Here is a 26,369-nt window from a genome sequence, read left to right on the forward strand (position 1 = left end):
AAACCGAGATGCAAAGTCCTCCCGCGCTCCTAGAGAGGACCCGGAAGCGCGGCGCGGTCCCGGAAGACGAGGTGGTGACACGCTTCCGGCCTTTGTGACTCATTGTGTCTGTGTCGAGGCGTCGGGAGGGCCTAAGTCCGTGTGCGGTGCCCTTCGGCCGGCCTGAGCCCCAGAGTCAGCTCCCCTTTCTCGCCCAGCGCCCCCAGGCCGCTCCCGGGGCTCACGGTGAGACTTGGGGCCGGCCTCTGGGGTGGGAGGGCGGGGCCGCAAGGGTGTGTGCGCGAGGGTGGGCTCCGCATCTGCGGCCCTGGGACCCCCTCCAGGCGGCCCCGGTGTTGTGCGAAGAGAGTCCATGCCCCTGCCTCCTGGCCGGGCCCGGCCGTAGAAAGCATCGTTCTTCCTGGGAGACGTCCCCGCCCCACCCCCAGGATCAGGCGGGGAGGGGGCGAGGGTTTCAGTGGCTGAGGGTGCCCGGAGACCCGGGGAGAAGCCGTCTGTGGGCCCCTCTCCCGCAGTGTCGTCATCGCCCTTTGACGTTTCTGCAAACGGGGTCGCGAGCGAACCGACCCCGGTCTTGATTTTTCTGCTCTCCCTTAGTCGCCATTTGCTTTGATTCCGGTGAGGTGTCTTTTTTCCCCCCTGGGTCCTTCGGGACCTCGAGGTGAAGTGAGCGGAAGGGTGAGAGATGGACACATTTTGAGGTGCCGCATACGTTTCCAGACCTGCCTTTCCTTCTCCCACCCTCATCACTGAGCGGTGATTAAAGAGTATTTGAAGCCTAGTCATAGTGGATAAATAAGTGATTGCGATCTAGTAGAGATTATATACACCCCACTCTTTCAGCTTGATGGAATGCTTTGAAGGCTTTGGAAAAGAGCTGTCTGGGACGTTAGGTGGATTTTTCAATTCTGGATAGTTGATCTGTTTGACATGGAGTGGGGTGAGAAGTGAAGGGAATTTGTGGAAATTGCACTGTGTCACTAGGAGACTGATTAGCTGAGTGACCTTGGATAAGACGAGACACTCACCAAGTCTTAATTTCGTCATCAATAAAACTAACTGGATTTTCTCAAAAGGCCCTTCCGACTTCGAAATGATTTGGTCAATGTAATTGAAGAATTAACTACAGTTTAGCTTGACACTCCTCCATCCCTCCCCTCCCTTTCCTGCAGTGCCCCCGGTACACAATAAGATACTTTCATTATAGAGAGTGGCTGTTCCATGGCCTGGGACCAAAGAAAGCATTTATTGTACGGGCCAGTGCTAGGCGGATTGGAGGCGGTCAATAAATACTTGTTGAATTGAATTGTGGAGAATTCATTGTAACCACATCAGCAAAGCACTGTTAGTATATATGCTGAACAAATGTGGAGAAATCGCTGTATTACATAGGAAACCATGGTGATTTGCCCCAGAATGTGTATCCGGGTTTGTATCTTCTCTGAATTAACATATAAGATTCTTGTTTATTATTTCAGGCAGTTTTCACCACTCTTAAAATACAAACGAGGAAGCTAGTTACTTAGTCTTTTGCTCATTCTCGATTTAAAAGCATTTAAAATACAGATGAATAGCATATTAAATCTAACATTTTCATTCTGTGGGAGTATCAATATTCTTTGAATAGCTAGCTGTCTTTTAAGGTAGCTTTTTCATATTAAAACATTTGATAGCTCTTTAAAAAAAATGAGTGTAAAGGGCAAAGGGCAATTTATTTAAAAAAAATTTTTTTTTTTGAGACAGAGTCTTGCTCTGTCGCCCAGGCTGGAGTGCAGTGGTGCGATCTCGGCTTACTGCAACCTCTGCCTCCCGAGTTCAAGCGATCCTCCTGCCTCCGCCTCCCGAATAGCTGGGACTACAGGCATGTGTCCCAAGGCCTGGCTGATTTTTGTATTTTTAGTAGAGACAGAGTTTCGCCATGTTGGCCAGGCTGGTCTCGAACGCCTGATCTCAGGCAGTCCGCCAACCTCAGCCTCCCAAAGTGCTGGGATTACGGGCGTGAGCCACTGTGTGCCCAGCCTTTGTTTACATTTTCAAGACTATGCCCTGGAAAAATACTGGGCTGTTTGGAAAACAGCCTTTGAGCTTGTAACTTCAAGCCGTTGTTTAAGAAAATCATTTCTGTTTATCCTAGGTGAGAACTGAGGTATCCTTAGCTGCTGGAGGTAATTTTATTTAAAGTGGATGGTATGTCAGTATGTTTTTCAGCCCATATTCACCCAGAGGTAGTTTCCTACTATCTGGAACCCCCACCCTACCCCCATTTGACTGATAAAGATACAAAATGCCAGAGAAGTTAAATACCTCTCTCAGGGATGTGCCACTTACTTGTGGGAGACTAGAATTCAGTTATTGCCTGTGCAGCTTTCACTATTACAGTTGTTGTCCCATTGCTTAATCTTCTAAGCAGGCTGAAAATTGGAATGTACAGTTACATCTTTTAAGCTTATTGAAAAAAATTAAGACATTTCTGTAGTGCCTACTAAATGCCAGGCACTATTTTAAGTGCTTTATATCTATTACCTCATTTAATCCTCACGGCAACTCTATGGGACAAATGCTGATTTTTATTCCCATTATACAGATGAGGAAACTGACGCATAGAGAGGTTAACTTGTTGACTTGCCTAAGGCCGTCAACTAGTAAGGGGTGGAGCAGCTTTAATGCTAACCTGAAACTCATCCAACTAGTCCATGGAACAAATTTGAGTGCAACATCGGGCTTTTAAAAAATAGTAACGTTGTCAATTCAGTCAAGTGTATTTTTGAAACTGAGGCTTGCAAGGAATCATGCTAAGTGGTCTAAGGAGTACAAAGAGGCCTGCTCTTAATAATCTAGTTGAGGAAGAAGGCAAGAAAAATTACAGAGAAAGAAACATCATGAGAAATTTTTTTTTTTTTTTTTTTGAGACGGAGTCTCGCTCTGTCACCCAGGCTGGAGTGCAGTGGCGCAATCGCAGCCTCCCGGGTTCACGCCATTCTCCTGCCTCAGCCTCCCGAGTAGCTGGGACTACAGGCGCCCGCCACCACGCCCGGCTAATTTTTTATATTTTTAGTAGAGACGGGGTTTCATCGTGTTACCAGGATGGTCTCGATCTCCTCACCTCGTGATCCGCCTGCCTCAGCCTCCCAAAGTGCTAGGATTACAGGCATGAGCCACTGCGCCCGGCGCATCATGAGAAATTACCTAGCAAATGTTTGGTGAAGAGTATTGGGGCCTTTAGAGACAGAAGAGTATGTGCTCAGATCATCTGGGAAACCTAAAATAAAACCCAGCCTTTCCACTGCTGTGATGGCTTTTCCCTGGACCCCAGAGTAGGAGCAGAGAGATACTGAAGGTGAGGAGGATCTGTCCCAGTTGTGGGCAGAGGGAATGTGCCCATGTCTGTGTCTATTTCCCCCTGGACTCATTTCCTCCTTAGAGTCGCATCTTCGCACTGACCCAAGAAGTGTCCTGCTCAATAGCTAAGGCAGGATAAAACTTTCACAAAAGTAGGGATTTCTGGTGGCTGGGCTCGCTATCACACTAGTTCTGCTCAGTTACCATGTTTGAAGATCCCACCTGGTTATGTTGTAGACAGTCCCCACTTGAATCTTCTGCTGTGTCTCCTCCCTTTCCCAGGAAGGGCTTCAGTCACATAGTGACCCTCCAGTGAAAACTGGGTGGTAGATAAGGCCCATTCCTGAGTGATTTTTTTTTCTCTTCGAGAAGGAGTCTCTCTCTGTCACCCGGGCTGGAGTGCAGTGGCGCGTTCTCAGCTTACTGCACCCTCCACCTCCCAGGTTCAAGTGATCCTCCTGCCTCAGCCTCCCGAGTAGCTGAGATTACAGGTATGTGCCACACATCCAGCTAATTTTTGTATTTTTAGTAGAGACGGGGTTTCGTCATGTTGGCCAGGCTGGTCCCGAGCTCCTGAGCTCAGGTGATCGACCCTCCTTGGCATCCCAAAGTGCTGGGATTACAGGCGTGAGCTACCGTGCCTGGCCCTGATTGATTCTTCATTGTCACGTTCATAGGCCTTCATTTTAGGATCTGTGTACCCCACATGTCAGGTACAAGATAAATTTTGTATAATGGTTAAAGAGTTTACATTGGGGAATCACTTTTATTTCAAATTCTGCCTCTACCATATACTTGCTGTGTGACCTTGAGTAAGTTATTTAATGGCAGTATATCTCAGTTCTTCTTTTTTTTTTTTGAGATGGAGTCTCACTCTGTTGCCCAGACTGGAGTGCAGTGGTGTAATCTCAGCTCACTGCAGCCTCCGCCTCCCAGGTTGAAGCAACTCTCCTGCCTCAGCCTCCCGAGTAGCTGGGACTACAGGCATTGCACCACCACACCTGGCTAATTTTTGTATTTTTAGTAGAGATGGGGTTTTGCCATCTTATCCAGGCTGGTCTCGAACTCCTGACCTCAGGTTATCTATCTGCCTTGGCCTCCCAAAGTGCTGGGATGACAGGCGTGAGCCGCTGCGCTCAGCCTCTCAGTTCTTTATATAGTGAGATGATAAGTGTAGCTACCTGCTAAGATTGTTATGTGGTCAAGTGAAAATGCTTAAATACCCGGTACCTAGAAAGCACTCAGTAAACATTGGCTCTTACTGTTATAGTTATGAGAGGGTTCTTGAACAGTGATAAGAGGCAAGTGGCGTTTTAGCTAGCTTTAAAGGATAAGTAGGATTTGAAAAGGCAGAGAGGACTGCGGGGGGAAGTCCCAGGCATGGAGTGTGATGTGAGGAAAGGATGGCAGTCAAAATACAAGGCATATATAGGAAATACTGATGAGAGGGCTTTTGTTGCATAGGGAAGGTTTATGGGGGGATTGATGGGAAAAGAAGCTTGAGGGAAAATTGGGACCAGGCACTGGAAAGTATTAACTGCAAGGCTGTAGAGTTTTAGAAAGAATAATCTGAAAGGTGGATTGTGGGAGAGAAGGGAGAAAATGAAGGCAGGGAACCAAAGAAAGGAAGCTGGACTTCATGGAACTAGATTTAAAAAAATAAGTATGGCCTGTAATCCCAGCTACTCAGGAGGCTGAGGCAGGAGAATCACTTGAACCCGAGAGGCGGATGTTGCAGTGAGCTGAGATCATGCCATTGCACTCCAGCCTGGGCGATAGAGCAAGACTCCGTTTCAATATATATGTATATGTAATTTTTGTGCTGTTATATGTACATGATCCCTTTTTCACCAAAATTAAGAATATGTTTAGTGAGAGCCATAAAACTAAAAATGCTTTTGCTAGTTTAAAACTCGGTTTAACTCATCATGATAAAGCAGTTTAATGGTCTGTTTCTAAAACTTCAATTTGATGCTTAGTTTTGATGGCTGTAGAAGTGAAAAGAATAAATTCAGAAAGATTTGTAGCTTCAGATGGAAGAATCACAGTGTCAGTTCTGCTTAGTAACTTGTGATTGATCCAACCTATCAACTATGCTGAATTTTTGTTGTTGAAATGCAGGGTATAGTCTTACAAACTAATCAGGTGGTGGCATTTTATATTTTTAACAAATAGGCTTAAGACCCACCTGAAATTCTTCATTTGAAAGATTTTTAAACAGGTTAGAAAATATTTCCAAGTTTCTTTTTTTTTTCCTTTTTTTTTTTTTTTTTTTTGAGATGGAGTCTCACTTTGTTACCCAGGCTGGAGTGCAATGGCGTGATCTCAGTTCACTGCAACCTCAGCCTCCTGGGTTCAAGCAATTCTCCTGCCTCAGCCTCCCAAATAGCTGGGATTACAGGCGCCTGCTACCATGCCCAGCTAATTTTTTGTATTTTTAGTAGAGACGGGGTTTCACGATGATGGCCAGGCTGGTCTTGAACTCCTGACCGCAGGTGGCCCCCTGCTCCCTGCCTCAGCCTCCCAAAGTGCTGGTATTACAGGCATGAGCCACCTCACCCAGCCCCAAGTTTCTAAAATGTGAACATAGATGGGTTTTTCCTGGATACTTGACATCATTTTTGGCAGTTAAATTACATAACAATGGAACCATTTCATACAGCTGTTCCTGTAATTGCCCTTTCTTCACACTTTCTTTAAAGAAGCTGATTACTCATTGGTGACTTTTTCTTTGATTTAGACTGACATTGGTTTTTACCTCCTAATGTGGCTAAAACCTTACTCTAGATAGAAGCTTCATCTGTGCCATTTTCTTCTTGTTCACATCTGTTTATATTATTAGTGTGTCCTGTAATTGCAGTTTCTCTACAAGAATCTTTTTTTTTTTTTTTTCCCTGATAGGGCTTTGCTCTGTCACCCAGGCTGGAATGCAGTGGCGTGATCATAGCTGACTGCAGCCTCAAACTTCTGGTTTCATGCAATCCTCCCACCTTAGCCTCCTGAGTAGCTGTGACTGCAGACACAGTCCCCATGCCCAGCTAATTTTTTTCTTTTTCATAGAGACAGGGTCTTGCTATGTTGCCTAGGCTGGTCTCAAACTTCTGGCTTCAAGCATCCTCCTGCCTCATCCTCCCAAAGGGCTAGAATTATAGGCATGAGCTACCATATCTGGCCACAAGAATCTTTAAAGCTGCTTGTCTCTTTTATGACAGAGTCTCGCTCTGTGGCCAGGATGGAGTGCAGTGGCGCGATCTCGGCTCACTGCAACCTCCACCTCCCGGGTTCAAGTGATTCTCCTTCCTCAGCCTCCCAAGTAGCTGGGACTACAGGCGCCCGCCACCGTGCCCAGCTAATTTTTCTATTTTTAGTAGAGACAGGGTTTCACCATGTTGACCAGGATGGTCCCGATCTCCTGACCTCGTGATCTGCCCGCCTTGGCCTCCCAAAGTTTTGGAATTATAGGCATGAGCCACTGCGTCCAGCCAAAGCTAGATTTAGAAATCCATTATTTCACATAACTGGTCTCAGATAAAACAGTCTACATCACAATGTCTAAAATGAACAACACCTGTGACAGGTCAGCACAGACTAAGTAAGTGTATTAGTGTCAATTTATAGCTTAATTTCTCTCTCTTTTAAGATACAGACATTCCAATTATTTTCTTTCTGTATCCTTTGCGGATCATCTTGTACTTTGGAAACCACAATTTAGACTGCCCAAGTCACTCATAAATATAGCAAAAGTAGCTGGATGGTACAAAAGTAGGTCCCAGGGCTTCAAATTTGGTTGAATATTGACTCCAGTAGGCAGCCACCTACTATTGAGCAAGCCTAACCCTCAGTTATGTCATTTGTAAAACAGCACTTAACAGTTTGGCCGACCTGCTAGGGCTGTTGTAGGGACAAAAGAAGATGGTGCATGTACTGCTTTAAGCCTGGCACCTGGCACTCTGCTAACATTCAGCTCTCTGGGCTGGGCACTGTCAATGCTCCATTTCATAACCTGCTGTCAACCTGCAGGTAAATCACTCTGACTCCAAACAAACACCCTGAGGGTGGAGTCGGCCTGTTTGAGGTTTCTGTTTGCAAATCTTGATATATGAAGTGACAGTGGAGATTGTACAGTTTTTTCCTCTATTTGTCAGGATTTTTTTTTTTTTTTTTTTTTTTGACGGAGTTTAACTTCTTGTCTCCCAGGTAGGAAGTGCAGTGGTGTAATCTCGGCTCACTACAACCTCCACCTCCTGGGTTCAAGCGTTTCTCCTGCCTCAGCTTTCCGAGTAGCTGGGATTACAGGCACCTGCCACCATGCCCTGCTAACTTTTGTATTTTTAGTAGAGACAGGGTTTCACCATGTTGGCCAGGCTGGTCTTGAACTCCTGACCGCAGGCGATCGGCCTGCCTCGGCCTCCCAAAGTGCTGGGATTACAGGCGTGAGCCACCACCCCCGGCCTCAGGAGCGTTCTGATAGTGCCTCGATGTGCTGCCTCCTATAAAGTGTTAGCAGCACAGATCACTTTTTGTAAAGGTACGTACTAATGACTTTTTTTTTATACTTCAGGAGTAGTAAAGAAACACATCATAAAACCTCCCAGGACATAAAGGTGAGCACAGACCCTGTTTGGATCAAGTCAGTTCCTGGAGCCTGAATGATGACTGCTGAATCACGGGAAGCCACGGGTCTGTCCCCGCAGGCTGCACAGGAGAAGGATGGTATCGTAATAGTGAAGGTGGAAGAGGAAGATGAGGAAGACCACATGTGGGGGCAGGATTCCACCCTACAGGACACGCCTCCTGCAGACCCAGAGATATTCCGCCAACGCTTCAGGCGCTTCTGTTACCAGAACACTTTTGGGCCCCGAGAGGCTCTCAGTCGGCTGAAGGAACTTTGTCATCAGTGGCTGCGGCCAGAAATAAACACCAAGGAACAGATCCTGGAGCTTCTGGTGCTAGAGCAGTTTCTTTCCATCCTGCCCAAGGAGCTCCAGGTCTGGCTGCAGGAATACCGCCCCGATAGTGGAGAGGAGGCCGTGACCCTTCTAGAAGACTTGGAGCTTGATTTATCAGGACAACAGGTAAAAAGAGGTGAAACCTATTATGTGTGAGCAGGGCACAGACGTTGAAACGGGAACCAGGAGAAGTATTGGCAGTCTTTAGGTTATTAGGTGGTTACTCTGTCTTAAAAATGTTCTGGCTTTCTTCCTGCATCCACTGGCATACTCATGGTCTGTTTTTAAATATTTTAATTCCCATTTACAAAGTGATTTACCCACAAGCCCAACCTGTCTGTCTTCAGGTCCCAGGTCAAGTTCATGGACCTGAGATGCTCGCAAGGGGGATGGTGCCTCTGGATCCAGTTCAGGAGTCCTCGAGCTTTGACCTTCATCACGAGGCCACCCAGTCCCACTTCAAACATTCGTCTCGGAAACCCCGCCTCTTACAGTCACGAGGTAAGAAGCAAGGTTTCATTTAGGGGAAGGGAAATGATTCAGGACGAGAGTCTTTGTGCTGCTGAGTGCCTGTGATGAAGAAGCATGTTAGGCCTGGGCAACATAGCGAGACCCCATCTCTACAAAAAATAGAAAAATTAGCCAGGTATAGTGGCGCACACCTGTGATTCCAGCTACGCAGGAGGCTGAGGTGGGAGGATTGCTTGAGCCCAGGAGGTTGAGGCTGCAGTGAGCTGTAATCATGCCACTACTCCAACCTGGACAACACAGCAAGGACCCTGTCTCAAAAGCTACTTACAGAAAAGAATTAGGCTCGGCACGGTAGCTCACACCTGTAATCCCAGCACTTTGGGAGGCTGAGGTGGGCAGATCACTTGAGGTCAGGAGTTTGAGACCAGCCTGGCCAACATGGTGAAACCTTGTCTCTACTAAAAATATGAAAATTAGCCAGGCATGGTGGCACATGCCTGTAATCCCAGCTACTCAGGAGGCTGAGGCAGGAGAATCACTTGAACCCAGGAGGTGGAGGTTGCAGTAAGCCGAGATCGTACCACTGCGCTCTAGCCTTGGTGACAGAGCGAGACTGTCTTAAAAAAAAAAAAAAAAAAAAAAAGAATTAATTAAAAATTTTTAAAAAATGAAAAAAAGCTGCATGCTTGTTTTTTGTTTTTAGTTATTCTACATTGTTGTCATTATTACCAAATATTGGGGAAAATACAACTTACAGACCAATCTCAGGAGTTAAATGTTACTACGAAGGCAAATGAACTATGCGTAATGAACCTGGTAGGCATTATTTATTGAATTATCAGCATTCCAGATGTCCAGCACATTTTTAATAGGAAAGTATTGGGAACAGATGTCATTATTTTCAGCCTAGGTTTTAAAACATTTTAGTATGTCATGAATTATCTTCAAAAGGATCATAAATCTTTTTTAAAGGTCCATTTTATTTAAAATATATAAAAATAATCACTGCACTGCAGCCTGGGTGACAGAGTGAGAGTCTGTTTCCAAAACAAAACAAAAAAAAACTATAGCATCAGTCTTTTCTAGGTTATTTTCAGAAATTTCAAACAATGGGAAAAGAATGGAAGAACTTTTGAGGGGAGTTGAGGAACACGAAAAAAGATCAGTTCACAGTCATATAAATAAAAAGTCATGTTACTTGTTTTTTCTCTTTTGACGGAAATATGTAATACCTTTATCCAGTTTTAAAATCAAAGTATGTGCTTAGAATGTAAAGACAAGGAATGCTAAAAGTACATTTATGACTTAATGGCAGGGATATGTTATGGTAAGTGCAATGTTAAGTGATTTTGTTGTGCGAACATCATAAAGTATACTTATACAAACCTAGATGGTCTAGCCTTCTCCACACCTATGCTACAAAGCTGTACAGTATGTTACTGTACTAAACACTGTAGGGAATTGTAACACAGTGGTAAGTATTTGTGTATCTAAACATCGAAAAAGTAAAAACAGAGTATAAAAGATTTTTAGTCCAGGCACGGTGGCTCACGCCTGTAATCCCAGCACTTTGGGAGGCCAAGGTGGGTGGATCACTTGAGGTTAGGAGTTTGTGACCAGCCTGGCCAACATGTTAAAACCTGGTCTCTACTGAAAATACAAAAATTGGCTGAGCGCAGTGGCTCATACCTATAATCCCAGCACTTTAGGAGGCCAAGGCAGGCAGATCACCTGAGGTCGGGAGTTCGAGATCAGCCTGACCAACATGGAGAAACCCCGTCTTTACTAAAAATACAAAATTAGCCAGGCCTGGTGGCAGGTGCCTATAATCCCAGCTACTCAGGAGGCTGAGGCAGGAGAATTGCTTGAACTCAGGCAGCAGAGGTTGCGGTGAGCCAAAATCGCACCATTGTCATGCCATCGCACTCCAGCCTGAGCAACAAGAGTGAAACTCATCTCAAAAAAAAAAAAAAAAAGTACACCTGTATGGAACACTTAACCATGACTGGAGCTTGCAGGACCGGAAGTTGCTCTGGATGAGTCAGTGAGTGAGTGGTGAGTGAATGTGAAAGCCTAGGACACTACTCTACCATAGACTGTAGAAACACTGTACACTTAGGCTACACTAAATTTATCTTTAAAATTTTTGTTTCTTCAATAATAAATCAGCCAGGCATGGTGGCTCATGGCTTAATCCCAGCACTTCGGGAGGCCAAGGTGGGCGGATTACTTGAGGCCAGGAGTCTCAGACTGGTTTGGCCAACATAGTGAAACACTGTCTCTACAAAATAAAAAAATTAGCCAGGCGTGCTGGTGCATGCCTGTAATTCCAGTTACTCAGGAGGCTGAGGCACAAGAATCGCTTGAACCTGTAGGCAGAGGTTGTGGTGAGCCGAGATTGCACCACTGCACTCCAGCCTGGGTGACAGAGTGAGACTCTGTCTCAGAAAAAGTAAATAAATAAATAAATAAATACAAATAATAAATTAGCTTACTGTAACTTTTTTACTTTATGAACTTTTTGATTTTTTTAACTTTTTGAGTGTTGTAATAACATAACTCAAAAGACAAACGTGTTGCACAGCTATACAAAAACATTTTTTATCCCCCTATTCTATAGGGGTTTTTCTAGTTAAAAAAATTTTTATTTTATACTTTTTAAGCTTTTTTTGTTAAAAATTCATACACACTCCAAGCTAGGCAACAGAGCAAAACTCCATCTCAAAAAAGAAAAAAAAAGGCCAGGCGCAGTGGCCCACGCCTCTAATCCCGGCACTTTGGGAGGCGAAGGTGGGCAAATCGCTTGAGGTCAGGAGTTCAAGACCAGCCTGGCCAACATGGCGAAACGCCGTCTGTACTAAAAATACAAAAATTAGTTGGTTGTGGTGGTGTACACCTGTAATCGCAGCTACTCAGGAGGCTGAGACACAAGAACGCTTGAACCCGGGAGGTGGAGGTTGCAGCAAGCCAAGATGGCTCCTCTGCACTCCAGCCTGGGCGACAGAGCAACACTCATCTCAAAAAAAAAAAAAAAAAGAATTGATCGAGGCACATTCCTTAACCAGTGTGTTTATTGGTGATGACATTTAAGGAATATTAGACATGGAGCTTAAGGATGCATCCTCTCTTCCGTGCATCCTGGAGGACAGCCAGCAGGTATGTGCTAGAGAAAGCCGTGTGAACTGGTGCACCGTGGCCAGGCGTGGTGGCTCACGCCTGTAATTCCAGCACTTTGGGAAGCCGAGGCAGGAGGATCACAAGGTCAGGAGATTGAGACCATCCTGGCTAACGGTGAAACCCCGTCTCTCCTAAAAATACAAAAAATTAGCCAGGCATGGTGGCGGGTGCCTGTAGTCCCAGCTACTCAGGAGGCTGAGGCAGGAGAATGGCATGAACCCGGGAGGCGGAGCTTGCAGTGAGCCGAGATTGCGCCACTGCACTCCAGCCTGGGCAACAGAGGGAGACGCTGTCTCAAAAAAAAAAAACAAAAACAAAACACTGGTGCACCATGATGTTTAACTCCACTACTGTTGATGTTCTTGTAAGGTTTCTCCACACTCTACAAGCAGAAGTCACAGGGCGACCTTAGGAAACTGGAGAGGATATTCATGGTCTTAAGCACTAGATTATAGAGTTTAGGTTGCCAGAGTAACAGTTTCAAAGATCCTGGCACACACAGTTGCTCTTTACTAAATAGTTCTTAAATAAATTGAGACATGTACATTTATTCTCAATTTCCTCTTATTTGCTTTCCAGAGTGTTTCCTTACTCTCAGAAGTTTAAAAAATTAAGTACTTGGGGCTGGGCGCAGTGACTCACGCCTGTAATCCCAGCACTTTGGGAGGCTGAGGTGGGCAGATCATAAGGTCAAGAGATCGAGATCATCCTGGCCAACATGGTGAAACCCCGTCTCTACTAAAAATACAAAAACTAGCTGAGCGTGGTGGCAGGCGCCTGTAGTCCCAGCTATTTGGGAGGCTGAGGCAGCAGAATCACTTGAACCCAGGAGGCGGAGGTTGCAGTGAGCCGAGATCGCACCATGCACACCAGCCTGGGTGATAGAGCGAGACTCCATCTCCAAAAAAAAAAAAAAGTACTTGGGTACAGTGGCTCACACCTGTAATCCCAGCATTTGGGGAGGCCAAGGTGGGAGGATCACTTGAGCCTGGGAGGTCAAGGCTGCAGTGAGACATGTTTGAGCACTGCATTCCAACCTGGATGACAGAGAGCCTATCTTATCGTTGTATAAAGGTTTGAAATAGGTACAAGGTTTGGTCATTCAGTTTCAAATTCATTTCTCAAATATCCTTGTATCTCACTAACATCATCTGTCTACCAGTAACATTTCCAAATCTAATAGTACTTGGCAAGAGGTGGGGAGGGGGTTAAATTGCACAATTTAAAATTTTCATAATTGTTATGCATCACAGTTATTGTGATCATGTGATAATGTTATGCATGTCTTTTGTTGTGTGTCAGCCCCAACTTTTGTCTCAGCATTTGAACCATGCATACATCTTATCAAAAAAAAAAAAAAACAGTATTTATTGTGGCCAAGTGAGGGAGAAAAGTAGAGGGACAAAAAGTGGCAAAAACTTAGCCAGAGGTGGCCGGACACAGTGGCTAACACTTGTAATCCCAGAACTTTGGGAGGCCGAGGCGGGCAGATCACCTGAGGTCGGGAGTTCGAGACCAGCCTGACCAACATGGAGAAACCCCGCCTCTACTAAAAATACAAAATTAGCTGGGCGTGGTGGCTCATGCCTGTAATCCCAGCTACTCTGGAGGCTGAGGCAGGAGAATCACTTGAACCCGGGAGCCGAAAGTTGCGATGAGCTAAGATCGCACCATTGCACTCCAGCCTGGGCAACAAGAGCAAAACTCTGTCTCAAAAAAAAAAAAAAAAAAAACTTACCCAGAGCTAAGGAGACCTCCTTACTTCCCTGCCTTTCTGGATATTGCTACTAAAGTGTTTTTTTTGTTGTTGTTTTTCTGGATTTCATTGAGACGGGGTCTCACTCTTATCATCCAGGCTGGAGTGCGTGATCATAGCTCACTGCAGCCTCGACCCCTTGAGCTCAAGCAATCCTCCCGCCTCACCTGCTACTAAAGATTTTAAAGCTGTGTTGTGTTTTCCACAAGTGTAGGCATAAATGGGATTCTCATATCCTGGTATCGTTCCTTGGACTGGAGGAAATTAGGAGCCAGACTTGAGCTATGAGCTGAAGGTACCCACTTTTATAGCTGAGAATAGGAACCTGGGTTCCCATCCTGGCTCTGCCACTGGGAATGTGACATTAGGGAAGTCATTTGCAGTCTCAGGGACTCAAGTTTCCCCTTCTTTAAAATAAAAGGGTTGGACCAGGTGATTAGGACCCTTTTATGACTCCTGCTCAAGAGTAGAGGTCTTGGGAAAACTGAGGCCCTGTGTTCTCTCGTTTGTGTTGTCTGGAATTCTGTATTTGGAACAGTGAACATGCTGGTGCAGGAAGGAACGTGCCCCGAGCCCTTCTTTGAGCAAGGCTCAGAGCGGAGCTGATTTACTCACAGCCCCTTTCTCCTCCCCCAGCTCTTCCTGCTGCCCACATTCCTGCACCCCCTCATGAGGGTAGTCCCAGAGACCAGGCGATGGCATCTGCACTATTCACAGCGGATTCCCAGGTGAGCTGTGGCCCCTCTGCTCTCCTGAGTCCTCAGTGTCTGCCTCTGTTCCTGAGCTCTCTTCATTATCTCCACAGGCCACTCTGGATGCCCCTGCTCTCAAAGAAGCCCCAACCCTGTCCTCTCCTTTTAGCATCTTTCTACCACAAACTCCCCTCCACCCCCAAGTTCTGGCCACCCTTTTCTTCCCAGCGTCCTGTAGCTTTGCAGCCACCTCTCTTCCTGACTCCAGGTTTGAGCAATGGGATTGTCCCTGAGTTTGGGGGGAAATGACCGTTTCTCTTGTGTTATTTTAGGCAATGGTGAAGATCGAGGACATGGCTGTGTCCCTCATTCTGGAGGAATGGGGATGTCAGAATCTGGCTCGGAGGAATCTCAGTAGGGACAACAGGCAGGAGAATTATGGGAGCGCATTTCCCCAGGGTAAGACGGATGCAGGCTTACTGTCTGATAAGATGGTTTTGTCTCTCTGTGTGTTAGCTGTGGGATCTCTGATGTGTTCAATTGAGTGTTGAGGAGTTAGAGACTACCTATCCCCTTTTGTAGACCAGATGGAAAGTGAGAATGTTTGTGTTCATTTAACTCCAAAAGCATGGTACTGTGACCCTGATTCCAGGTGGGTTTTTTATTGCTAAGTAGTTTTTGCTCTTTAAAATCAGAAATAATTGAGTTCCAAGTCCTCACCTCTTCAGCCACTCAGTTGCCTGGGAGGCAGTTCTGCTCCGTTCCCATGGATTACAATTTAGGTGCCTCTGTCGGGGGAATATCTCTTTCCTAGCAGAGATGACCAGGCGAACTGATCATCCGTCTAATCCCAACCCATTGTCCCGGTACCACATTCCCGAAACTACCAAGCATCCTTCTGTTGGCTTTCTGTCTTCTTCCATCCTGTGTGATTAGTGTGATTCCAATACACTGCTTTGTGTAATTCCACGAACTTGCACCTGGACTGTCCTTGTGATGAGGATTCCCAGCTTCCAAACTTAATGGTGATTTTCTGTGAAGAGCTCTGGGTCCTGGATGTGTAGTAAGAACGAGGAAGTTCAAGAGGCATCAGCCAGATAAGACAAGGTGACACTGTTGGCAGACATTTCCATTTGTCTCTGCTGGATCTTAACCCCTCAGGACAGTGCTGCAAAGAAGCCCTCACGTGAGTACAGCAATAGGGAGGTCCACAGCAAGCTTCTACCTGGAGAGGGCAAAGGGAGTGTGAATAAAGCGTGAACATGAAGGATGTTACTAATGAAACATCAAGTTCTGTTTTTGATCAGGCATAAATGGGGCTTATAATTTCTCTTGGTACTTGCTCTTTGTACTAGATGATTTTTTTTTTTTTTTTTTTTTGAGACAGGGTCTTGCTGTTTCCCAGGCTGGCATGCAGTGCTGCGATCACAGCTCACTGCAGCCTCGACCTCTCAGGCTCAAGCAATCCTCCCACCTCAGCCTCCCAAGTAGCTGGGACTACAGGCATGCATCACCATGCCCAGCTAATTTTTACATGTTTTGTAGAGAAGAGGTTTCGCCATGTTGCCTAGGCTGGTCTCAAAACCCTTGGGCTAAAGTGATCCACCTGTCTCCACTTCCTGGAGTTCTGGGATTTCACAGGAGTGAGCCACTGCACCTGGTCTCCAGCATTGTTTTCTGTTTCTTTTTTGTTCTGAGTTATTCTGTGTCAGTCAGTGAAGGGTTTAATTATTTTTACTAATGTCGTAACCACTTTTTTCCACCTACTCCTCTGTTACTTGAGCACTGTCAGCTCTGTGTTCCTCTCCTTGTTGGACAGAAACTATTTCCTGTGTCTGAAGATTCCTGTAGCCTACCAGGTTCAAAACAAGTTCCTTGACCAGGCACAATGGCTCACACCTGTAATCCCAACACTCGAGGAGGCTGTGGCAAGAGGATCGCTTGAAGCCAGGAGTTCAGGACCAGCATGGGCAATATAGCAAGACCACTGTCTCTACAAAAAAATTTAAAAATTAGCCAGGCGGGGTGGTGCAGGCCTGTAGTCCCAGCTACTTGGGAGGCTGAGGCAGGAGGATCACTTGAGCCCAGGAGATCGAGGCTGCAGTGAGCTGTGCTCATGCCACTGTACTCCAGCCTGGCTGACAGAACAAGACCCTGTCTCAAAAACAAAAACAAAACAAAGTTTCTTGTTTGTTAATCATCAGCTTGTTGATAGAAAACTCACAGAATTGGAGAAATATTTACTATTCCTTTCTTTCTGCTAATACCACTAATCATTTTCTATGAAAGACCTGTTCTTTTTTTGAACTTAAGAATACTGTTAGAAATGGAACATGATGTTTTAAATGTATACATAAACCTTCCAATTAATTATCAGGTGATCCAGTAGTAGACCTGTGACCTCTGAAGGCTCCTGCTTCTCATCCCTTCCCTTCTGCTGTGATTTGTTGTCTTCCCTCTGCTCATTCCCCTTGTGTCTGTTTCTTCCGTCCTCTCCCCATGCTCCCTCTGTTGTCATTTCCCCTTACTCTCCACTCTTTGCCTGCGCTCTCATTTTCCAAATTTTTGTTGTTCCAAAACTAGGACAACAGATCTTCCTGTTGTCCCAGTTTTTCCCCTTGTTTTTCTCCTATTTTATCTCCAATTAATATTGTGACGTCAGGCCGGGTGCAGTGGCTCATGCCTGTAATCCCATCACTTTGGGAGGCCAGGGCAGGTGGATCACCTGAGGTCAGGAGTTTGAGAGCAGCCTGGCCAACATGGTGAAACCCCGTGTCTACTAAAAAAATACAAAAGTTACCCAGGCGTAGGCCAGGCGTGGTGGCTCACGCCTGTAATCCCAGCACTTTGGGAGGCCGAGGCGGGTGGATCACAAGGTCAGGAGATCGAGACTATCCTGGCTAACATGGTGAAACCCTGTCTCCACTAAAAATACAAAAAATTAGCCGGGCGTGGTGGCGGGCGCCTGTAGTCCCAGCTACTCAGGAGGCTGAGGCAGGAGAATGGCGTCAACCTGGGAGGCGGAGCTTGCAGTGAGCCGAGATCACGCCATTGCACTCCAGCCTGGGTAACAGAGCAAGACTCCATCTCAAAAAAAAAAAAAGTTACCCGGGCGTGGTAGCATGCACCTGTAGTCCCAGCTACTTGGGAGGCTGAGGCAGGAGAATCACTTGAACCTGGGAGGCGGAGGTTGCAGTGAACTGAGATCACGTCACTGCACTCCAGCCTGGGCGACAGAGCGAGACTCTGCCTCAAAGGAAATAAAAATAAAAATATTGCAAAGTCATTTTGCAGCCGTGTAGAAGCTTCCCGGGAAACTGTCGCTTGACCCACCTGTATATTCAAAAGAAAAAGGTGCGATTTGAATTTTCTATTTATTATGTCAGGTGGTGAAAACAGGAATGAGAACGAGGAGTCAACCTCAAAGGCTGAAACCTCGGAAGATTCAGCATCACGCGGGGAGACAACAGGAAGATCCCAGAAAGAGTTTGGAGAGAAACGTGACCAGGAGGGCAAAACAGGAGAAAGACAGCAGAAAAACCCTGAGGAGAAAACCGGGAAAGAGAAGAGAGATTCAGGGCCAGCTATAGGAAAGGACAAAAAAACCATCACAGGAGAGAGAGGTCCAAGGGAGAAGGGGAAAGGATTGGGAAGAAGCTTCAGTCTGAGCTCCAACTTCACCACCCCTGAAGAAGTTCCCACGGGAACAAAGTCTCACAGATGTGATGAATGTGGTAAATGCTTCACGAGAAGTTCAAGCCTTATCCGCCATAAAATAATCCACACTGGAGAAAAGCCCTATGAATGTAGTGAGTGTGGGAAAGCCTTCAGTCTTAACTCCAACCTTGTCCTGCATCAGAGGATCCACACAGGAGAGAAACCTCATGAATGTAACGAGTGTGGCAAGGCCTTCAGCCACAGTTCCAATCTCATCCTCCATCAGCGCATCCACTCTGGAGAGAAACCTTATGAATGTAATGAGTGCGGGAAGGCCTTCAGCCAGAGCTCGGACCTCACCAAGCATCAGAGAATTCACACGGGGGAGAAACCCTATGAATGTAGTGAATGTGGAAAAGCTTTCAACCGAAACTCATACCTGATTTTGCATCGGAGAATTCACACTCGAGAAAAGCCCTACAAGTGCACTAAGTGTGGCAAGGCCTTCACCCGCAGCTCCACCCTCACTCTGCATCACAGAATCCATGCCAGAGAGAGAGCCTCTGAGTACAGCCCAGCCTCCCTTGATGCATTTGGCGCGTTCCTGAAAAGTTGTGTGTAAAGGAAGAATTTGCCATCAAGCTATTTCCCCCTTTTGTTTCTAAAATTATTTCAGAGATGTGTGCTCCTGGAGGGAAAAAGAAATACAGCCTCAACGGATTAAAAAACAAAAGTCACACTTAAGGATCCTTCTAGTCACATCAGCAGTGTTCTGCCTTTATGTAGTAGTTGGGCATATAATCCTTCCACACAGCCCCTGCAGGGAAAAGCCAATCTTACGGATAATCCACGTGAGATTTCCACACAAGAGAAAAGCACACGCATAGTGAAATGTCAGGCTTTTCAGTAATGAGGATACCTTTAAGGCACTCTTGGACTCTCGGCAACCACAACATAATAGTTGAAAGATCAAGATTGGCTCCACGAAAGTGATAACGGAGGTTAGGATGCTACTTGCTGCAAACAAGCCCTACTTTGGCCAACATCCTGCTTATTTCTCAAAAAAGAGGGACAGTGAAAACAAAAACGACATTGGGACATGCTGCTCAAGGTAGTTATATATACGATAAGTTGTATATATGATCACTGGTAGCCTACCAAAGCTGTAGAAATCTAGGACTGTGCTAATCAGTATCAAACCAAAGATTTCTATCTCTTCCCGAAAGAGAGGGTATGTGCACCAGTCTACAGTTCCAAAGGACTGCAACAAATGTAGATGGTTCTATCCTCATCCCTGAGATCAGTTCTACTGAAATGGCAACAACAACTCCAAATACATCTCTCCCTTCTTGAAATCCCTAAAGCACTATCGCACTCCTAAATGCATTTCTCCACAAGTTAGCACTTGATTGTATACTGTCTTTTAATCCTTCATTGTTTCATGTATGAAGTTTTTAATCACCCCCCAACCCCCAAAAAAGATTCGGTTGTCAAGGGATATATTTCTATCCCTGCCAGCACAGTGCTGGACATAGTGAGTACTGAACACCTAAGAGGCACTCATTCAGACTGACTTCTACAGGACTTCTATGTGTGTGATAAAACCTGTGAATCGTGAGTCCCTGAAATATGGTAGCCTGGCCCAGCTTCTAAAGAGGACCTTCGTAGCCACAAGGCATGCTAAACCTCTAGGGTCTGATGCTATTTTTGTTCCAAATATAAACGAAAGGCACTAGTAAGCCGCCTGCATAGACTTTCTAAACAGTGAGTAAATACCATGGAATGTCAGAAATGACTTTATCATCGTCATCTTGAAGAAAAATATGAACACTGATGAAGGTCATTTTTTTTTTTGACATCTTTCTGTGGCAAAGCTCTTAGAATTCTTTGCAGTTAGCTGCTGAACAGTATGATGATTTGGGGATTTTCTGAATCATTTGTACTTAGATACTGGAGTTCAGAAGATGTGATTTTTGTTGCTTTTCAGAAGAAGGAACGTGGTAGGGAGTGTTTTTTCCCACGCTTTTCCAGTAACTTTGCAAAAGCATTAATTGTTCACTGGCAATTACTAAATGTATTTTGTTGCTCTGAGAAACTCAGCAGTGTACTGAGATGTGGCTGGCTGTGCCATCGTCATAGTGCACAGTGACTTTTCTGTTTCTTATCACTAAAGACTGAGGTGAGGTTATGAAACTTTCATTGGTCCCATCGTTGTGCGCAGGGTGCAACTGGCTACCTAGAAGCTGATGGCAGGAGACTGTTTCACACACAGGAGATTGTGAGCTGTGTAAGTAGTCATCGCCACTCAAGTAGGACAAGGGTCCTACCCAAGGCTAGGACAGCCCTGCGGAAACAGAAACATAGACTGAGAACAAACCTCAAGACTATCAGTGTGACCTCCCCATAACAAGAGAACCCCATATATAGTTTGAGACTTTACCTTGAGAAACTTATACTAAAACTATTACTCATCAGTCATTCACTGATCAGCAGCTGAAGTCCATGAGACCAAATGGTTTTATATGGAACCAACAAAGTGGGAGCTAAAACTGCACAGTGGTCATTCTTTGGCCTCTCCTTGGCTTTATGACTTAAACCAACTACAACTTCCCTATAGCTTCTAAGCAGTTTCATCAGCATTACTTGGGAAAACGTGTTGCAAGTCAACCAGTCACTAGGATATTTCTACCCATGCAACGGAAGAGAAACCCATTACTCCAGAAGAGTATATCTAAGTAACTAAAATGGAGGCAGAAAATGTTTTAAGGATTTTCTTCAAAGAATAAGCCACAGCAATGGTTTTGTAGAAAACTCCTGTGCTTTTGAGCAAGGACTTTTGCCCTCTAGAAAGCAACTGAGGCCAGGTGTGGTGGCTCACGCCTGTAATCCCAGCACTTTGGGAGGCCGAGGTGAGCGGATCACCTGAGGTCAGGAGTTTTGAGACCAGCCTGGCCAACGTGGTAAAATCCCGTCTCTACTAAAAATATAAAAATTAGCCGGGCATGATGGTGGGCACCTGTAATCCCAGCTACTTGGGAGGCTGAGGCAGGAGAATCACTTGAACCCAGGAGGCAGAGGTTGCAGTGAGCCAAGATTGCACACTGCACTCCAGCCTGGGTGACTAGCAAAACTCCATCTCAAAAAAAAAAAAAAAAAGAAAGAAAGAAACTGAAAAGTGAGGTGTGGAACTCCAGGCAACGACCCAAGCACTTATTTTTTAAGAGGGAAAGGACTTTGGTCATGTTTACATTGGCCTTTGGTTTTTTTTTTTCTTTCAGCCACAACTACATGCTGATATAATTCAGCCATCACTTTTGAGTTTTGTTTTTAAATGAAGGTTAAATGTGACCTGTGCCCTCACATTTAATTCCGTTTCGTGGAGACATCTTCCTGACTTTGTTGGATAGCTGCCACTAGGGTTGCTTCGATCTTCAGCCACATGCTGTCCTTGAAGCAGCTATTTGAAGATGTGTTTTCTGAGGAAAACAGGCTACAACTGTTTATTAAAACCACTTGCAGTGCATTCATTTATCAGATGCTCAGTGCAAAGTGTAATTGGGTCATGGTCAAAAACGCTTGCAACATCTAATTGGCGTTCAAGATAGTCATTCAAAAGTTCTTGGCCCGCTGAAGTCTGTTAACAGTTGAAACATTCTACAGTTAACCATTAGCATGCTAGTTGTCCTAATGGAAATTTTTGAAGAGTTTTTCAATATATACCCTACCCTTGCCAGGAAGAGAAGTAAAATCCTCAGGTTGTGGGGTATTTGTTTCTACTCCAGCCTGGCAGGCAAGGCTAAAACCTGAGATTATCGATCTATAAGACATCTTGATATGTAAAGCACTTAATATTAAAGGCATAAAAGTGAAACTGCTAAATATGTATAGAGAGGTTGACGTGTGATACGTGGGACAGTTCACATAGACATCAGAGAATTTATTCCAGAAAGGAGCCTCCTGAATGTGATGAATACGGCAAAGCCTTTAATCACATCTCAGCCCTTAGCATCGGAAAGCTTATACTGTAAATAAACTTGATGAATATTATATGTGAGGAAAACTTTCATGTATAGCACTCATTACTTCAGACAGAAAATGAATTCCATCGGTATGTTCCAATCATGTGATGAATTTGAGAAACATTGCAAGAGGGAGCTCAATCTTGGCCGGGCGCAGTGGCTCACGCCTGTAATCGCAGCACTTTGGGAGGCCGAGGCAGGCGGATCACGAGGTCAGTAGTTCGAGACCAGCCTGGCCAACATGGTGAAACCCTGTCTCTACTAAAAATACAAAAAAAAATTAGCTGGGCACAGTGGCGCACGCCTGTAGTCCCAGCTACTCGGGAGGCTGAGGCAGGAGAATCGCTTGAACCTGCGAGGCGGAGGTTGCAGTGAGCCAAGATCATGCCACTGCACTCCAGCCTTGAGTGACAGAGCGAGGCTCTGTATAAAAAAAAAAAGTTGGGGGGGGTGCTCAATCTTAACTGCAGAGGATCTACAGATGAAAAAAAATGTGGGGAAATGCTTTAAAAAAATAGCAAAATGTGCAACTTCTTACAAAAATTGTTAACGTTAGGTACTTCTATATATTTTATATGACCATAATGTCCGTGTGTGTTTTGTACCTTCAGTCCCTTGTTATTGTTCTGTATATTACCTGTAAGCAGATACTGTATTTTATTTTAGCCTATTTGACAGAACACATCACTCAGAAAAAGTGAAGTTTCGGAGCAAACAGTGAAGAAATCAGTGTGATTGTAGACAAAAAGTCGGTTCACAGAACGGAGCAGCGGGGAGAGGAAGGGAAAAGCTTCATAGTTTGGTGCTTATCACATCAAGAGATTGGTAAATTTCTGAGGAAAGACAGGCTAATGGGGCACTGAAATGGAACAACTCCTTTAAACATGTGCAGCCTTTTGAATTTTTCCTCAAAACCAAGAAGTTGACCTCTGAGCTGTCAGGTGACCACTGTGTGCAAAGGGGATGGATTCTCTTGTCAGTAGACGGTCTTCTCCATGAAGCGAGAGTAGGAAGTGTACTGGAATGGCCAAGTGGGACTGCTTCAGCTGACCAGGTTCTCTTAAACCGTAGTCATGCTTTCCCACTAACTCTTAAATCCTTATGCTTAGAAAATTGAGGATAAGGCTGGGCACGGTGGCTCAGGCCTGTAATCCCAGCACTTTGGGAGACCAAGGTGGGTGGATCACAAGGTCAGGAGATCGAGACCATCCTGGCTAACATGGCGAAACCCCGTCTCTACTAAAAATACAAAAAAGTAGCTGGGTATGGTGGCGGGCGCCTGTAGTCCCAGCTACTCAGGAGGCTGAGGCAGGAGGATCACTTGAACATGGGAGGCGGAGGTTGCAGTGAGCCAAGATGGCACCACTGCACTCCAGCCTGGGTGACAGAGCGAGACTCCATGTCAGAAAAAAAAAAAAAGGGGGATAGGACTGGCCAGGCACGGTGGCTCACTCCTGTAATCTCAGCACTTTGGGAGGCAGAGGTGGGCGGATCACTTGAGGTCAGGAGTTTGAGACCAGCCTGGCCAACGTGGTGAAAGCCTGTCTCTACTAAAAATACAAAAATTAGCCGGGCGTGGTGGTGGGCGCCTGTAGTCCCAGCTACTCGGGAGGCTGAGGCAGGAGAATCACCTAAATCCGGGAGGCAGAGGTTGCAGTGAGCCGAGATTGCACCACTGCACTCCAGCCTGGGTAACAGAGACTCTGTCTCAAAAAAAAAAAAAAAAAAGAAAAAGAAAAAAAGAAAGAAAGAAAATTGGGGATAGGAGAACAGCAAGGTGGGCATTTCCCGGAATTGTGTGCAGATGCATCCAGTCGTGGCATTGCAAGAAGTCTGTATGATGAAGCTCGGGAAGCATTTTGCAATATTCCCTTTGGCTGTGTTCCTGTGTTCCCTGCTCCCACTTTTCTTCCCCTGGTTTGTGATTATTAGGAGAGAGGTTTTGCAAAGACTCGTTGCTGTGAAAGAATCTTTTTTTAATTTTTATCCTAGAGTCAGTCACTTTTATTCCAGGTAGTCATGCTGATCTACTTATCCAAAGCCAGCTAACCAGGTTCATCCTACCATCCTCATGGAAGACTGTGTGTATGAATTGGAGTAACAGTACTGAAATACACTTAAACAGTGACAGCAGTACTTCCCAGGGTGGGGGCCATATTTCTCTGTGTCCTACTCTGAGCAACTTCTCAGAGATACGAAGGGGCTAGGGTTTTCCCATCTGGGAAATGGGGTGAAAGTCTGCAGATTGTTAAATGAAATATAGAATCAGAGAAAAAGAAAAGTCAGTGATATAAATAGATCATTTCGTAGAAATTAGGGTAGATTTTTATTTCAACTACTACTGGAGAATTTAATAAAAGGCATTATTTGAAAAGTTTTTCTAACATAGATTTAGGGTTTTTTTTTTTTTTAGAGTGGACACACTACATTTAAAAGCAATTATTTTGCTATTCAGATTTTTTATTATCTGAAAATGAAATTATCTGTTTTACTTTTCAAAGCTTTGTGAAACAAACTTGAAGTTATAGGGAGGTAAGCCATCTCCAACTCTGCAGGTCAAACAAAAGTTTGGGAAATACTTTTGACATCCCACAATACAGAATGTCTTAACATGAGAATTGAATTTCATGATGTGTGGTTCCATTTAATAGCGGACACCACCCCAATCTCATGTTTTCCTGTTACCCTAAAACAGTGGAAGGAAACTGGGTGTTTGGTAGACTTCTAAATCATGGTCTCCGACAATTTGAATCTGAGATTCTCACCTCCATTTACTAAAGAATCGTGACTTAATTCAAATTGCACAGTAATCAGTAAAGTGAATACGTTTTTAAAATGGAATTTTCTCCCTTCAGCAAGCACTCATTAAGGAGTGAGGCTGAGTATTTTAAGATAGAGTGAGATCTGTGAGTGATTGAAAGGTGATATTTAAAAACTTGGATTTCATTCCAGTGTCAGGTTTGGGTTTTAAGTTCCTTTGGTCCAGGGAAGGGTCCAAGCAGCCACAGTTGCCCTAAATCTCCATCATTAAGTCTTCCAGCAAGGTTAAGTGCAGTATGGAAGGAGAAGGGGGAAGAGGACGGTAACGGCCCCACACTCCAGGCTGAGAAAGAGTAATTAGGAGGCCTGAGGAGGGGCCGAGGAAAGGCTGTTGGGGTGTGCTGGGGTTGGTACCCGAGCGCCTTCCCCTCACCTCAACCAGAGAAGAGCATCCGGTTGCTTTTTAAAGCTTTTAGCCTGCCCTAGCAAGGACAAAGCATGTTAGATTAGAGATGCTTCTGCTGATCGCAGGGGTTCTTATTTGAAAACATCTATGATGGGGGTGGGGTGGGAGGAGACAGGTTGTGGTTATGCAGGAAAATCTTGTCCTAAAAATATATGAGTTTGGGGGTAAGGGGTGGGATAGCCAAGCAAAATCAGTAATTATTTTAAGATGAACATATGTATTTTTATTAACTTTTAGTTAAATACAGATTTTACAACGAGGTCAGCATAAGCCTAAATCTATATAGAGGGCTAACTCAGGCATTGTCTTGTTTATTTGTAGACTGGATTGAAAACAACCTGTCCTGTTTTGTCAGTTCCCAGCTTCTTCGTTTAGAATAAATTAGACCAAAAGAAGAAACGTGCTTGTCTCTGTATACCCGCAGAATGAAGTTACTGTTGTTAAAACTGGATTTTTTCATTTTACTAGGTTCCGAAGAGTCCAGATGCTTGGTAGATGTTCAATACGTGATTTTTTTTAATTGAATGTGTTCATTTAAAATCCTCCTTAACATTTCTAGAAAGACTTCTTTCAATAAATAACGGAATCTTAGAGGAAAAGTGGTTTTTTAAAAGCTAGGGAACTCCTCCACTAAAAGTAACCATTGGAAACCTCGAATGAGGGCTAAAGTTTTAATCATAAGAGAAAAGGCAGCATAATGAAATGTGTACACATACATAGTCAGTGGTCCATTTTAGGAAGCCAGTGGCGTCTGATAAAGAAATGTTAAGAGTAGTGAGGTTGGGGAAGGAAATTGTGGGGATTTGAAATATTCTCTTTATGTTGTTTCTCTTCTGAGTCATGGTAAAACAATAAATTATCATCTCTAGGTGGCAGTGCTTGTGCTGGTTTGTTTTTTGTTCTTTGTTTTTCTCATCCTTGGTTGCATAAATACACATTGGGGGCGAAGAAAAAAAAGTATTTCAAAGTTAAAAGACTGGAGCTGCAACCCACAAACAAAATTCTCACGCAAAACTATCTGTTTACTTTGCAAACCAAAATTAAATTTCAAAGGCCACCCAGTCACCTGAATGGACCTCTCCT

General features: G+C 44.8%; 1 protein-coding gene across 2 annotated transcripts; it reads left to right on the top strand.

The window, feature by feature from the left end:
• Positions 1-66: 66 nt before the first annotated feature.
• Positions 67-26,161, top strand: ZKSCAN1 (zinc finger with KRAB and SCAN domains 1). Of its 2 annotated transcripts, XM_009453749.5 has the most exons (7): positions 83-225; positions 3,712-3,830; positions 7,901-8,414; positions 8,636-8,789; positions 14,329-14,420; positions 14,717-14,843; positions 17,771-26,161. In XM_009453749.5, the coding sequence occupies exons 3-7, from the start codon at positions 7,989-7,991 to the stop codon at positions 18,661-18,663; spliced, it is 1,692 nt and encodes a 563-aa protein (XP_009452024.1). In that variant the 5' UTR covers positions 83-225; positions 3,712-3,830; positions 7,901-7,988; the 3' UTR covers positions 18,664-26,161. The 2 variants fall into 2 exon arrangements, with proteins under 2 accessions (XP_001144424.1, XP_009452024.1); XM_001144424.7 differs by lacking the exon at positions 3,712-3,830 and having other exon boundaries at positions 67-225.
• The last annotated feature ends 208 nt before the right edge of the window (positions 26,162-26,369 follow it).

The sequence above is a fragment of the Pan troglodytes genome, chromosome 6 (genome assembly GCF_028858775.2).
Source record: "Pan troglodytes isolate AG18354 chromosome 6, NHGRI_mPanTro3-v2.0_pri, whole genome shotgun sequence".
Lineage (NCBI taxonomy): Eukaryota > Metazoa > Chordata > Mammalia > Primates > Hominidae > Pan > Pan troglodytes.

Excerpts from the sequence above, each read along its gene's own strand:
- ZKSCAN1 (XM_001144424.7), top strand. The coding sequence starts at position 7,989 with ATGATGACTGCTGAATCACGGGAAGCCACGGGTCTGTCCCCGCAGGCT. Across the intron at positions 8,790-14,328 it reads CCGCCTCTTACAGTCACGAG|CTCTTCCTGCTGCCCACATT; the intron begins GTAAGAAGCAAG and ends CTCCTCCCCCAG. Across the intron at positions 14,421-14,716 it reads TATTCACAGCGGATTCCCAG|GCAATGGTGAAGATCGAGGA; the intron begins GTGAGCTGTGGC and ends GTGTTATTTTAG.